This window comes from Porites lutea, chromosome 12, assembly GCF_958299795.1.
Source record: "Porites lutea chromosome 12, jaPorLute2.1, whole genome shotgun sequence".
NCBI classification, from domain to species: domain Eukaryota; kingdom Metazoa; phylum Cnidaria; class Anthozoa; order Scleractinia; family Poritidae; genus Porites; species Porites lutea.
In genome coordinates, this window is record NC_133212.1 from 23,744,087 (window position 1) to 23,758,316 (window position 14,230).

The 14,230-nt window shown below is 41.8% G+C and overlaps 1 protein-coding gene across 1 annotated transcript in view; it reads right to left on the reverse strand.

Annotated features, from left to right (window-relative positions):
* Positions 1–1,885: 1,885 nt before the first annotated feature.
* The window catches only part of LOC140922080 (uncharacterized), a 32,481-nt gene continuing 20,136 nt past the window's right edge, over positions 1,886–14,230 (reverse strand). Inside the window, exons 18-31 of the mRNA XM_073372101.1 lie at positions 13,840–14,131; positions 12,115–13,428; positions 10,252–11,585; positions 9,320–9,452; positions 8,522–8,678; positions 7,521–7,683; positions 6,368–6,719; positions 5,825–5,923; positions 5,307–5,445; positions 4,817–4,875; positions 3,757–4,651; positions 2,870–2,954; positions 2,560–2,717; positions 1,886–2,026 (exon numbers count right to left, since the gene is read on the reverse strand). Of these exons, the coding sequence (XP_073228202.1) occupies positions 1,925–2,026; positions 2,560–2,717; positions 2,870–2,954; positions 3,757–4,651; positions 4,817–4,875; positions 5,307–5,445; positions 5,825–5,923; positions 6,368–6,719; positions 7,521–7,683; positions 8,522–8,678; positions 9,320–9,452; positions 10,252–11,585; positions 12,115–13,428; positions 13,840–14,131 (5,282 nt within the window). The 3' untranslated portion in view covers positions 1,886–1,924. The remainder of the gene's footprint in view (positions 2,027–2,559; positions 2,718–2,869; positions 2,955–3,756; positions 4,652–4,816; positions 4,876–5,306; positions 5,446–5,824; positions 5,924–6,367; positions 6,720–7,520; positions 7,684–8,521; positions 8,679–9,319; positions 9,453–10,251; positions 11,586–12,114; positions 13,429–13,839; positions 14,132–14,230) is intronic.

Here is a 14,230-nt window from a genome sequence, read left to right on the forward strand (position 1 = left end):
TCCAGAACAATCCCGCACCACTGAACACGACGTCGATTCTTATCTCAAAAAAATAACGTCAAAACTACACTACTGTTTTAACTGAAAATTTTGACTTAATTTCAGTGTGTTCATCATGCCTACAAATGCTATATTCTTTCTCGTGATGTTATGGCCTATAACTGCTAAGACCAACTTATTTCGGCCACACAAGATTTGGAAGTTCGGCAATCGTCGGCAGCATGCAAGAAATCTCGACCTGACAGATAACATATATTACCTCACGAAAACTTACAAGGACGAGGAAGCGTTTAATCACAGCAAATCACTTTCGTTTGAAGACGTTGTTAAAGAGCTACGAGATATTGGTATTTTGGACCTTCCCAATGTAAGGTAAGCTTAACGATCATCAACCGAAATTTCCTTCAACATCAGAGAAACCTCGGATTCCTTGCAGTTTACAAGAAAAATAGCTTTCGACCAATGAGCGAGAGCGAATTTCTTCAGTTAAAGATATACAAATCAAATTTTTTTGTCCTTCTTTTTAGCGTGATTGGTATGTCAAATGCGACCCAGCCACAGGATCACGCCTCACCAGCGACTGTACGATTAGAGAAGAGACATTGCAGTAACCCATGCGGGGGATGCTCTACAGAAACAACAGCGGAAAGGTATAACCTACATGGGGTTGCAGGATTAAAGGTTTGGCCAGTCAAATGCAATGTTGCCATCTGTTTTAACGGTCAAGGAGAATGTCAGAAGATAAAACGCCATTACAAATTGTTCGGCAAGGTTCAAGGCGACTGGAAGAGCAAAACGATTGAGGTCGATGTCGGTTGTGCTTGTACGCGATCTCCGTAAACTACAAAAACATCAAATCTTGAAAATAAGAAATAAATGTATGCTTTAAAAATATATAAATTAGTCAATTACTTCAATACTGACCTGAGAAACTTTCTTGCTAATGATTATTTTTAAAATGATAATGTAGCTAATCTTTCGAGCAAAGCATAATGAACATGACAGAGCCATTAACAAGGAAACAAGAAAAAGTGTAAAAGATGAGGTAACCATTGAATGGGGTGCGTCTCTAGAAAAAGCGGTGTTACTAAATAATCTACAGTGGTATTAAAAAAATTCTTGAAATAAATACATCAAGAGAAAAGAAAATATTAGGCCATTCCCGAGTTCCCCCAAGCCTCTGTTTCAAAGCGAGGTGCGAAGTGCGAAGTTGTTGACATGAAAAAGATTTTTGATTCTCATGCAAATACAACTCATTTACACAAGAAAGGTTTGGCATTTAGCCTCGTACTGAAAGTGAGGGTTTTTTAGAACTCGGAAATGGCCTGGTGAATAAAAATAGAGTAGTTTTTTTCCCCAGGAGACGAAATTTATTTTATAGAGAGAGAGAAACAAATGGTAAATTTATTTATATTCATTTATTTTGAAAATATTTGTTTCCGGATGAGTGAAATTTAACCTATTTACAGACACAACAACATAAATAATGTTCTCCCTTGACCAAGAGAAGCCACGTACGGTAATGCATGTCTTGGAAATTCGCAGACCACTTCAGACAAACACATAAATCAATCAATTATTTATCAATAAATACGATTGATGTCCGGTAACTTGAAAAGCTTCTGATCATTATAGATTTGCGTGATATATTACTTTTTTTACAATTTTGAGATCCTCAGGTTTTTGTCGATATGCTGAATATTAAGTATGTGAAATATCAACAGAAACCAAGCAAAGGGAAAATGCCATCCAAATCATGATGCTTGCTAAATTTCGGTATATACCAATGTACATCCCACACTGGATAATACAAGAACCATGGCATTACTGAGAAACTAGCAAACTTCCACGGGCAAAGGAACACACAGATGGATCAAGACTTAGCTGATTTAAACGTTGTTTTCGCTGTTTGCTCTGTCTATAACTATGCTTCTCCCATGATTTTGTTAACTTCTTCCCAGTCTATTTGACTTCGGGTACTTCCTGTGCTCTCAGACATATTTCCTACAGCCTCATCAACATCAGCCTCAAATAAAACACAACAACAAAGAATCTAAGAAAATGATTGGGTGCTACATCAAACTTCTGAGTTCATTATTCTAGCCTGTTCACAATCCGTCTATTTTCTCTTTAGAGATCGTCGAGCGCGCGTATGGAAGTAAAAACCGCGGGGGAATTTCGGACCACTTATTCCACACGACTATAAAAGTCTATTGAATGTTTAGGAACTTGGCTAGATTTGTTGTGAAAACTATTGAATGTAGCGTCGAAGTGCTGCTTATTAGCCTTTACAGGGTGGTCGTAACTTTTGTATTAGTTTAAGAATTCTTAAAATGTGCTTATTCAAATGAAAGCTATATATTGAGCATTAGTTTCTTGTTATGCTGTTGATTATGCATATACACTGAAGGTGATCATAATTTTTAACCGTGTAGAAGAAATTCTAAAGTGTTACCATTCAAGAGTTTTTGTCGAAGAGAAAAAAAAATTGACGACCAAACAGAGGAATACTGGTAGAGCACAACAGCTTTCATCTAAAATTACTATCCCATAACTCACCAGAAGCTGAGCAACATCATCAGACGCGCGCAAACTCTGTCCAGTACTCCACGGACTGACGTCAATATCAAACTCCCGCAACAGAACGCTGGTTGAAGGTACTCCTGGCTCAGCTTTAGGTTGTCTATAATCTCTGTTCGAGTTTGATGGCCAATCAACTGCAAGCACCAAAACATGACAGTTTACCAAGGCGTAATTGTATTCTTTATTATATTTTCAGGCAATAGTTAACGTGAAATAAAGTTATATAAGGATGTAAGACGAAGGAAATGTTAGGTATTCTTCTGCGTGATCGGACAATAAAACTTACTTTCTTCTCTCTCCGTTTCTTTAATTCTTCCATTAATCAGCTTAGAGCGTTGACCAGTTAGCCCGGAGGAATCAACTCTTCTAGGCTAAAAGTGAAAAAACGAGCTTTTTAATTGAAAAGAAGATTTCTATTTAATGCAAATGCTTTGATAGATAAGAGGGTGTAATTTGTGTCTGGTGCCGCCCTTTTGCCCCGAAATATTCAGTCGTTTCTAAATTTAAACTATCATTGCCAACCATTTCCAGTTGACTCGGAAGTACTGACGACCACGATCACTCAAGGTTTAGACTTTTGTTGGTGCTTCAAGCCTGGTTTTCACTAGCGGATAAGCATAAGGATAAGCACAAGCACAAGAAAAACGGACAAGTTCGTTCTTCTTGTGCTCGTGCTTACGTCGTAGCTTTGACTGGTGAAAAGGGAGTCGACATAAGCATAAGCATAAGCACAAGGCCTTGGACCAATCATAGATCACTTTGACCCAGACCTCATGCAAACATATCAAAAGCAATATGGCGGACGCTTCGTCCGCCATCTTGTTTATCATCGGGTTGAGGAGAGCTGGTATCATGAATTAAGTCAAATGAGCCATTCTGCGTGTGTGTATGTTTTTATGCTTATGCTCACGCGCTAGTGCCTGCGAGTAGTTTGTTACCGTCTTAGAGAGAAGTGCTTTCGAGGCACGCGAGGGAACACAAAATCGCCTTGCGCGCGTCGCGATTCCTCGCTGGATGCGATTTTCCGCGCGCTTGGGTGTTTTATTCGACCAAAAGTTAGTACTGGAAATAAACTACCCTTACGCAGAATTTTCTGTAAAATTACAGAGTAAAGTGTTGTATGGCGTCACGACTATAGGTTAACTGAATAGGAAATTCAACTAACACACTGACCTTATTAATACCTCGCCAGTCAACATCAGATAACAAGTCCTTCAATTCCTCATCTCCTTCCAACAGGCTTTCTATTCCTTCGAGATTCTCTACATCTAAACCATCGACATCCTCCTCTAACAACCGATCTACTTCCGCTAACGTCTCACTACCAGGGAGGAGAGGGTAAGTTGGTTGTGTCCTCGCAAACGTTCGTCCCATAGTTGTAACGCCCTTCGGCTGCGATGAAAATCTTTGCGCACTGATACCCCCATGGGGAGTCCTGCGCAAGGCAGTTTCGCGCGCTTTCAATCGTTTCGGCTGGTTCTTAGCAAAGTCCCGATATGTTTGCTTCGTAACAAACTCGGCGCCAGTAGGAGATTTCGAACGCCAATAGTCGTCGTCCGGAGCAGTCTTCTTCGCATATAACCTATCGTTTCGGTCAGTTTTATCTTGTACTAAACTGGCAAGATCTTGTTCGTCTGAAACGACCGGGCTGCTAGTTCGTATTAAGTCGTATCGAGGGGTTCTTTGCGATCTGATGTTTGTAATTTCTGCGGCACCGCGATCCGGAAAATCCTCGGAAAATAACGAGTCTGGACGATAAGTTCCATCGTAAACGGAATGGTTACCTTTCGCTGGAAAACGAGACTGTTGAAGAGCTGTTTCATTTGTAACGCTTCGTTGGTCAATTTTCTCTTTACCTTTACGCGAACTTTTAGGTAACGTTTTGTGTCCTTCGCCAGCTCTTTTCTTTTTCCCTGGGAGAGGTTTTGTAGAAAGCGAGGTTACGTTTCCCCCATAGCGGAGATTAGGCTTACGAACATTGGCCTTGGGAACGGGCTCGGCCAGCATCTCCGAGAGAAGATTGGACGCTGATTCTATTCTCTTCTGTTTGTGTTGATCTTCCGTTTTCCTGTTTAAGTTAACGTTAGACGAAACCTTTTTTAGTTTCTAAACCCAGAACTGTATAACTGCCTTATTTGGCAGGGCAGACTTGCGCCTTTATTGGCGTTTGTAAGGTAACTAACAACACATCATTCATTCACTTGGTATGATTAGGAAAAATGTTGAATCTTACCTGCGTTTCACATCTCTTTCCTTTTCCATGGACTTCATCTTTTGATAAGTAACAGTGCCCTTAAAATAACAAGATAACATAAATACGAAGGTCTGGCTATCACAAGGAAGATAGCCACGCGTTGTCACGCAAGAACGCACGCGAGAGGCAACTGTAGCCGTAGACTGAGAAATAATATTTCCACCTCATGATAACTTCGCATTAACCAAAACTCCATGATCGTTTTTAAATTTATAACTACGTAAAGGCGAAGTCACACTATGCATATTCGCTTAAAACTTTTGAAATCCCGGTGGCCACGCGATATGATATCATGTGCAACTTCTTGCAAGCAATTTAAGGGACTGCGGCACCAATTTAATCAGAGTCCCTGCACAAGCTATTACGCGGCGGGACAAACGGTGCCGTGTGATACTGCATGGCGTGTCCGCGCCTTAACATCGATTTAACAATCCTAGCTAATTCTGTCTTTTTTTCGATCCTTTCTTACCTGTGTGGGAGACATGAAAGGTTGATGTTCCTGTGCACGAAGCTCTTCCTGCTGGTTCCGCCATTCAGCTTGCTTTTCTGAACGTTTTTTGTTCATCCATTCCTTAAGATATTTTCTAGCATCTGGGCTGGGGTCCCTACTGAGGGAAGAAAATTAAAGCATCATAAAACGTTCCTAGATAATTTTAACAAACGCCTCGCCTGCCAAACAATAGGAGGCAATTCTCCACTCCATACACCAGAGGGAGAATGGGTACAAGCCTTCGGGACAACGATTTCTAGGATTGTTTGGGTAGACAAGCGTTAATTGTGATTGGTCAATGGTTGTCTTTGGATACCATTGACCAATCAAAACTAATGGTTGTCCACCCAAACAATCCCAGAAGTCCTCTTCCTGTCTGGCGCGCATTGCTTCGTATCTCCCATATTTCTTATCCTTTTGCTAAGCAGGTATTCAACATCTGTAAAGAGAGTTCGCTTGTTAAAATCTACAGTGTAGAAGTCACAAATTTAACCTACCGAGTTCTTTTTATGTCTTTGTCGCGGAGTATGTCCTTCAGCTTATCCGGTGTTAATGAAAGAGAATCTAAATGATCATAAACCTGAGGTTTTGCATCTCTGAAAGGAAACAAAAAGTAAATAAGTGAATTAAAAAAATAAATAAAACATTGCAAGGGAATAGAATATGCCACTTCAAAATTAGAATATTTTCTAGGTGTGCATAGGTGTATTGACGGCATGTTATCGTAAGTAATCTACTTAGTTCTATTTGTTTAAAAATCTCGCTTATTTCTAAAATGCTGACATCAGTGAAAACGGTGGAAACACGTCTTAAAAGAAAAAAATTAGTTCTAGATCACTAAAATATTAGGAATTTCCGTGAGGCAGACCTTTATCACACTTACCGTACTAACAAGTTGAAAGAAAGTTAACTAAAAAGGAGCTTTTGTAGTTAAACAACGATAAATCAAGCAGGCTTGGGACACTTGAGAAACGACGTCGTTTAGATGAATGGCTTGACGAAACACATGAATGACTAAAAACTGTTAGAAAGTATGTTACCTTTCATGATGCTGTGAAGGGGCTGCAGGTTCGTCTTTCTGGCGATCCCATTCAGCATCGGCTTTGATGTCCATGTTATAATCTTCATGCTTGTCATCAGCTGTCTCTTCTCCGTCAAACGCTGTTTCGCCTTCTTCTATGGCACCATCACTCCGCATTTCAACGCTGTCTCCGACCTCTTCTTCTCGTTGTTCATCGGAGCGTCTGTCATCATCTTGTTCTACCTCAGAGACTATCTGTTCTTCAGCACCTTCGCTGGCCCTCTCTTCCTCTTCAGACTTAACATCTCTTACATTATCCACGTCAACTCTTGCTTCTTTTTCTACATCAACATCAATGCTATCTTCCGTATCTAAATAGGAAAGGAAAAATTACGTTTTATCAACAGATTTGAATATGGAAGGGATAGCTAGTGCTCGAGATACCAGCTTTGGAAATTGATTGCGATGGCAAATTCACATGCAACCTCGTTCCCAGGGTCCTTTCCTACTCGATTCTCTCTCACTCCAGGGGACGAGTAGGATCCTGGGACCGAGGTGGATTTACTTGGTCCATTGATTTGACGAAACTAAATTTTGATGTTTCACTCCTCAACCACGCGGGCAACGCCACAGTTTCCTTAGAAACTACCTCCATTAAGTAGAGCGACCAACGCCAATTCTCTCCTAACAATGTCAGTACAAAATCAAGAGAAAAGGTTATGAGATTAAATAAAATGATCATCTAAGGGAAAATGCTTTGATCTTTTATCAAATTCTCTCAGATAATTCTTTAAGGAAATGTATGGAGATCAGTGTGGAGAATTTATGTATAGATATTAGGGCTTAAAGTGTTACCGAGGAAAAGAATTAAGCCAACAGTTTGTAACGCTGCACTCTCCGAATCCTTCAATCGGCGACAAAATTGAACCCCTCCCCTGTCCCCTCCATTCAAAGTTGGGGTGTTTGTTGTTTTCTATAGGTAGCTAGAACAAGGGCACAACATTGCACGGAGGGGATGGGGGAGGAAAGCAATATTTCCTCCTTTTGAAGTTAATAAAACGTAAAAAAGCCCAGTTTTGGGCGAAGTGTCTCAACTCATTTTGTCGCCGACTGTTGCTAACTGCACTCCTGAATTAGCAATAATATGAGTAACCAATGGTAAAATAACCAACCTTCAGATTTTTGTAGTTTTTGAGGCATTCTTTTGGAGGCTCTTCTCCAAGGTGCGGTATCTCCCCATCTCCGGGGCTTTCCTCGACGGGACCTCGGGAAGGATTCATCCTCCGTTGGAGATGGGTTTAGCACTTCATCGATGCTTTGAATAGCTGAAAGAAGCTGGAAAAAAGAAGCAGAGCTAATTATGCACAAATATTCTCCCCATATAATGAGTCATTTAGTGTACAATTTCTTATTCTGTTGAAATGATCCTTGTTGTCATTAAAATGAAAGCGAATGAATAATTTTTTTCGTGACTTGTTATTCATAGATATAGCGAGTCTGAGTTTTAAGTGTGATCAATCAAATGTAAACTCTTAAGGAGTTCTTCGCTACCATCTATTGTTCTGTCCGCAGAGGAAACTTTAGCGAGACCAGTTATCAAAATATAAATCACAGGGGATGTCTTCCTTGTAAAACTCCCGGCGGTTATAGAACGACAAAGAATGTTTATGGCACGTAAAGTTGCAAACAGATTCACCACTTTGGAAAGGGAAAGGAGACTGGGCTAAGTTAACTTTTGCAAAGAGTTTTGGGACTATTACTAAGGTCAGTAAGAAAATGGTTAATAGCTGACCGGCTGCTGACCAGCTAACCTGCACAGCAAGCGTTTCCGTGTGGTTTCGGAGCAAAGAAAGACCGGGGAACGGCGAGGAACGGGATTTTCGGTTTTGGCCGCGCGAAAAATGGAACGAGAGCCGCTTACTACGCAGACTCACTGACCGGAAAGTCTCTAGTAACGATCCCAGAAACCAAAGGGGGCGTAGTACCGATAGTAGGCTGATTTAGCAACAGAACGGGAACGTCATTTGACGACGGGAAAGCGCGCGGAAAGGACCAAACTCGACTTCCGGTGCCCAATTTGCCACTCTGCCATTGGTCAAGCCAGTTGTTTGATTTGCGCGCGCCGTCGTCAACTGACGTTCCCGTTCTGTTGCTAAATCAGCCTAGTACTTACCACGCGCGAACTCTTAAATTCTCTGTCCATGTTCTGCGTGATTTGATCCATTGCTTCTATCCTTTCGCTCATTTCTTGCATTCTTTCATTCAGTGCATGCGTCGAAACAGTGCGCGCACTGGACTGGGAAGCAACTGGGAAAGGAAGTGGGTAAAACCTGAAAATCAAGTGACAATTTTTTAATTGTAACAGCAACATTCTTTCTATTGGCTTTTTTGAGGTAGTGGAGTGTGTTGAATGTATTATGGGACGGTTTTGGGGGACGAATATCTAACCACTTTGTAACGGCCAATATAAGAAGCGATAGCGTCACCAAATCAGCTCCATGGTGCAAGGAAAAGAACGTTTGGTTTATGGGGAAACACATCTCAACAATATAGAGTGACATAACATTTACCACGCGGTAACAAAAAAATATATATATATGCCTACAAGAGCGGGACGCCGAGAGTCAATTGTGACGCATATCTAACTTTTGAGTCTTCGGTTGAAATACTGCAGTGGTGTGACCATTCAAATGGAACGACTTCAGCAGTACTTTTACATGGTCCTAAGTTTTTAGTCTGCGGATGGGATCTCATGGTGAAACCTTTTCACTAGTGCTTTCAAGTGGAACTATTTATTAAGTATGTAGTTCTAAGTTTTGAGTCTAATTAAAGGATGAAACCCTGTGTTGTGACCATTAAAATGAAATCTCTTTGTCAGTACTTTCACGTGATACTGTTGGATTTATGCATTTTATAAAATCTGCATTTGAAATTTTTGGTTTCTTTGTGAGCAAACTTGGTGACCACTTACCTCTGAAAAGAGCTGTCTATGGAGTCCATCATGTCTACTGTTACTCGGTCAGCACCGTCAAAGGACTGCTTCTTGCTTTCTTGTTTGTGTTCTGTATCTTCCTTTTCTTCAACAGACTCATGTCTTGAAATTTCTGAAGAAGCTAAACAGAAGGAAAACTCTTCCCAGTCAATAGCATCATATGGATATCATAGACATTCTTTCACCGATAGTTCTAACTCGAGGCAATATTATTGTTAAGAAACGTTTTCTTTTCCGTAAGAGCACAGTTTCTTCCCGAGACGACTTCTTTTCAGAAATAGTCCCTTCTGTGTACGTGGAGACATTATGCACTTTTTACTGAAAAGGTCTGAAAAGGACGGTACACATGTCTTTTCTTGTGAGACACAGCTGCTTCTCTGACTGTTCGACAAATAAAACTTGTTGTGCAGCTATTGATACGAACCGGCGTTACAAGAAAGTGTCTTAACCAATCACTAGCATAACGGTTACTCCGCTGTACCTACACTTCAGCATACAGTCAAACTTGTATTAAGCGGACCTCTACTAAGCAGTCACTTACCAAAGTCCCTGAAATAGTTTCACTTAATAACTGTAAAACTGACCTTTATTGTCTTCATCTCTGTTAAAAGGTCACCTTCACAAATCTACCATACTAGTGCAACAGATACACTATGCAAGGCGTTTAGTGGTCTTTTACTATTTTTCTTTAGGTACAAGTGGAGGTAGAAACAGTTTGAGGCCAAAAAGGCATGGGATAGATATTTCGCTATGTCACCAGCTTCATTTTCTTGAATAACCCTTCGGTTAATCAAACCTGTATTAAACGTTCAACCCATATTAGCGGTCAGTAAGCCATTACCCAAGGATGACCGCTTAATACAGGTTTGACTGTATGAATTGAGATGTCATATCGTAATTTGCACATTTACCTTGTTTAGAAAACAACTCTGTTTTTTCACCAGCACTCCTGTTCAGTTCCTCCTCCTTTGTGTCCTTTTCTTTAGGAAGAGCTGTACTTACTTCATCTGCAGTCGTTAATGGCGCACTTCGAACCTCGAACCACTGATTATGGTCGATATCAGCCACACTTAGGAACTGCCTCCCCCTGACATCTATTGGAACACTATTGGTCACCTGGTCAACATCTGTGGAACTAACAGGGGGGCCACCACCAGTCATGTCACTCATATCTACTCCAATCAGCCTCCCCCGTACAGAGGTTGGAGGGTCAGTAACAGATTGGTCATAATCTATAAGCGAACCAGTGGGGAGGATGCGGTCCTGATCAGGCTTGGGCATTTGCAGTTTTAAAATGATATCCGGTGGTAATACTGGCGCGTGGGATGTCACGTGATCAACATCATCAGATTGTTTTTCCGTTTGAACACCAAATGTTACTAGTTCCCGGTCTCTTCTCTCTGGAGGTGACCGGGCTGGAGGTTGATCAGTCTGAGAGCTGGAACTTACTTTATAAGTACTTCCCAGTCCGATAACGCCAGAGATATTTGAGGAATAGACAGGACTGACTGGCGATGGCTTCTTTTCCTCACCCACTTGAATACCAATATTCTGTTTTAGAGCACCTTCGTGTCTCGACTGCCTATCAGAATCATCACGCCATTTGTTACCAAAGCTGCTGCTCCCACTCCGATACTCAGCCATCTGCTGGTCGACTTCCTGTAGCTTTCGTCCTATTCTCTCCTTTATACGCCGCATGGAGGGTGGAGCAGGTAGTACATCTTCGAGCATGGGTTCCCTGTGAACTCTTTCTCTAATAGTTTCCTTGTAGTTTCCGTTTTTGACGGGTTCGGCACTGTGACCTTTCTTACTGGCTGGCCTGTGCACATCTCCTTTACTTAGATACTTACGGTCGTCGCCGATAAAAGCATTCGAGTCTGGACTTCGTTCAACGCGAAAATACTCCTCTTCTTCCTCGGAAATATCTACCACATGATCAAAAATCTCTGATAATTCCAACTCACTTTCGCTCAAGCTAACACTCTTTTCCTTCTCCTTCGTAGAAACGACTTCCTGTACTATTTGCGGCTTGTTTTGTCGTGGCTTCGTACTTTGATGCCCTTTTGCAGGTCGAGCTTGATCAGAAACTCCCCTTTCAGCTCTCCTCGCTTTTTTCGCTGGTTGAACTGTAATTACTTCTCTCTGTGCGAATTTGCGACCAGTTCCTCTTCCTCGTCTGCTCTTGTACAATGGCGACGTTGACCGAGGTCGGGTTTCTTTTTCCAAAGCCTGCCTTCGTCTTTGTCTAAAAGCAAACACAAAACATGGAAGAACGATGAGGGCGAATCCCAAAAGTAAGCGAATCCACAAAATTTACCAACACGCTACAGTCTTGATGTCATTTTCTTTGGTTGGCAACATTTAACCTACATAATTTCTTTTAACCTCATTACTATTATGGTAAATTAAGCATTGTTATCGTGAGGAGAATTTAGCTGCTGACTTCAAAGGCTAAACGACCATAAAAACGACAAAAAGCCGTGAGACGAGCACTGTTAAACGTCCGCTTAAGGACCCCTCCATAAATAAATACAAATACCCTCCGTCCTATTGGGGAAAGTTCGAGGAGGGGCGTTGCGTGATGAGACAAAAACAGCTGCGTGGGAGACAACTAACTGAATAGTCTCCCACGCAGCTTGAGGAAGGGCGTTGCGTGACGAAACAAAAACGGCTGCCTGGGAGAGTAATGACTGAATAGTCTCTCACGCAGCTTGAGGAGGGGCGTTGCGTGACGAAACAAAAACTAATGACTGTAGTACTCAAAGTTATCTTACCTTGAAGGCGCGTTTCTCTTGTTTTGTGCCACAGGTTGTTCAGTTACTGAAGCAGTAGACTGCACCATTGCTGGTATATCTCCCATTAGGGGTTGGATGTTCTCTTTTTCGTGAGGGTAGAGTGGGTGCGTGGGCGGCTCAGTAAGAGGTTTGAGCTTATCTCTCATTCTCTTTTCAAACGCCAGTATTTTCTCCAATGGGATTAGCTGCGGAGTTTCTGCCTGCCTGGGAGTTTCCAAGAGCGGCCAGGCTTCGCGAACAGATGGTGGATTTTCATAAAGCCTCATTTTATTCAAGTCAATAGCAGTCGGATGCGATTGCCTTTCGGTCATGCGCAGCAAAGGCCACTTCTTAGAGGGCGCGCCCGTGGTACCGAGTCCTTTTTTTTCAGTGTTGTTTTCCAATAGTTCTCTTTTGGGTTGAATTTCTAAGAACTTTATTTTGCTTAGATCAGGTACCACACTTTGCGATGCTGTGGGTTTTGTTTCTGGGAGATGTAACAGCGACGTTTCACTGCTTCGTTTCGGGATTTCAAGAAGCCTCATTTTGCTTAAATCCAGTTTTGAAGCTGGGTCAGTGAATGGAAGATGAAGTAACGGTAAATTTCGCTGTGTACTTGAAGGTGGTTGATTTTGCTGTGAGGTTTGTGGTGGCTGCTGTGATAAGAACAAAGGAAAAACTGGCCAAGCTGGTTTGGGCTCGGTGTTGACATCTGTTTGAGTGTACATCGCGTGAGTACCTTGCACCGACTGACTGACCACCCGACCTTGGTCAGGTGAAATCCCGGAATACACTTGTGTCTGTGAAGCTGATGACGTCATGCTCTGCGGACCTGAAGGACGAGTGAAGTGCTCTTCACCTGTTAGAAGCCCAGAATGCACCTGTGTTTGAGTAGCTGATGACGTCAAACTCTGTGGACCTGAAGGACGAGTCAAGTGGTCATCACGATTAAGAATACCAGAGTGCACCTGTGTTTGAGAAGCTGTTGAAAACAAACTCTGCGGATCATGATGACGAATCGGGTGACTCCCAAAATGTTGTTGTGTTTGCGAGACAGTCGTTGTTAGTATCTGATTACCAGGCGGATTAGTCACGTGATCTGGAGGGCCAGAGAACTGACGCGTCTGTGAAAATGATGACGTCATTATCTGCTGTTCAGTTTGTGACCCAGTCTCAGTTTTTGTATTGTTTGTTTGCCTCCTGCTGTGGCTTTGAGGAGTTAATTCCGAGCTCTTACTGCTATCCAGAACTGTTGGTATCCGGAGAAGAGGAATACCGGATTGCAAAATAGTTTGGTCGCCATCATCGCCTGGCCTGGAAAAAAAAATGTAGAAAGATTGCATAGCTTAGAATTACAATATTAAAAGAGTTATAGTAGGTGCAAGCTCCATGCTACTTATCCCTTCTCTTCTTGGTACAAAGGTAAAAAAAAAAATACAAAAACAACATAAGCAACAGCAGCATGTACAACTTAAGTCTAAAAAAACTACCAGTGTGAATATACAGATGGTCACATCCAACACAGGATAACCATCCTACGTTTGAGTGGTGAGCTCTAGATTTTAAGAGTCTGCCGCTGGTTAAAAGCTTCCACGATTACAACCATGTTGTTTAGCTTTGTTTTTTTTTTCCTGGAAGGATTGCAAAAGCAGTGTTTTGAAGAATTACTTTAACTCGCACAACAAACAAACGAGACGTTGAAAATTCACCAAAGCTAAATCTTACCTAACGACAAGAAGTAACTCCATTTTCCCTTGTGATACCGCTGCCTCAGAAGCTGAAGAATGCTGGCTCCAATCACTTGCCGTCGCCTCTTTTGCCTGCTTGGAATCCTTGGCAACCAAAGCACCAACAGCTTTTTGATTATCATGCACGACATCAGTAACCTTATTCTCATCCGGGGACTTCTTTCTCCTTCTCCCTTGACGCGATGTAGCTGTCCTAATGATCGGCCTAGAATCTGTACTCCGTTCCTTTGTCTTCTGTGTCAAGGACGTTGTATCTTCTATTGTCCTAACTATTGACAAAAGGGCACTTTGTAAGTTAATAAAGTTATAGGGCAAACAGAACGTTTTCTGACCGATTTTGCGAAAAAAAAAACACTTCATTTGAGTGT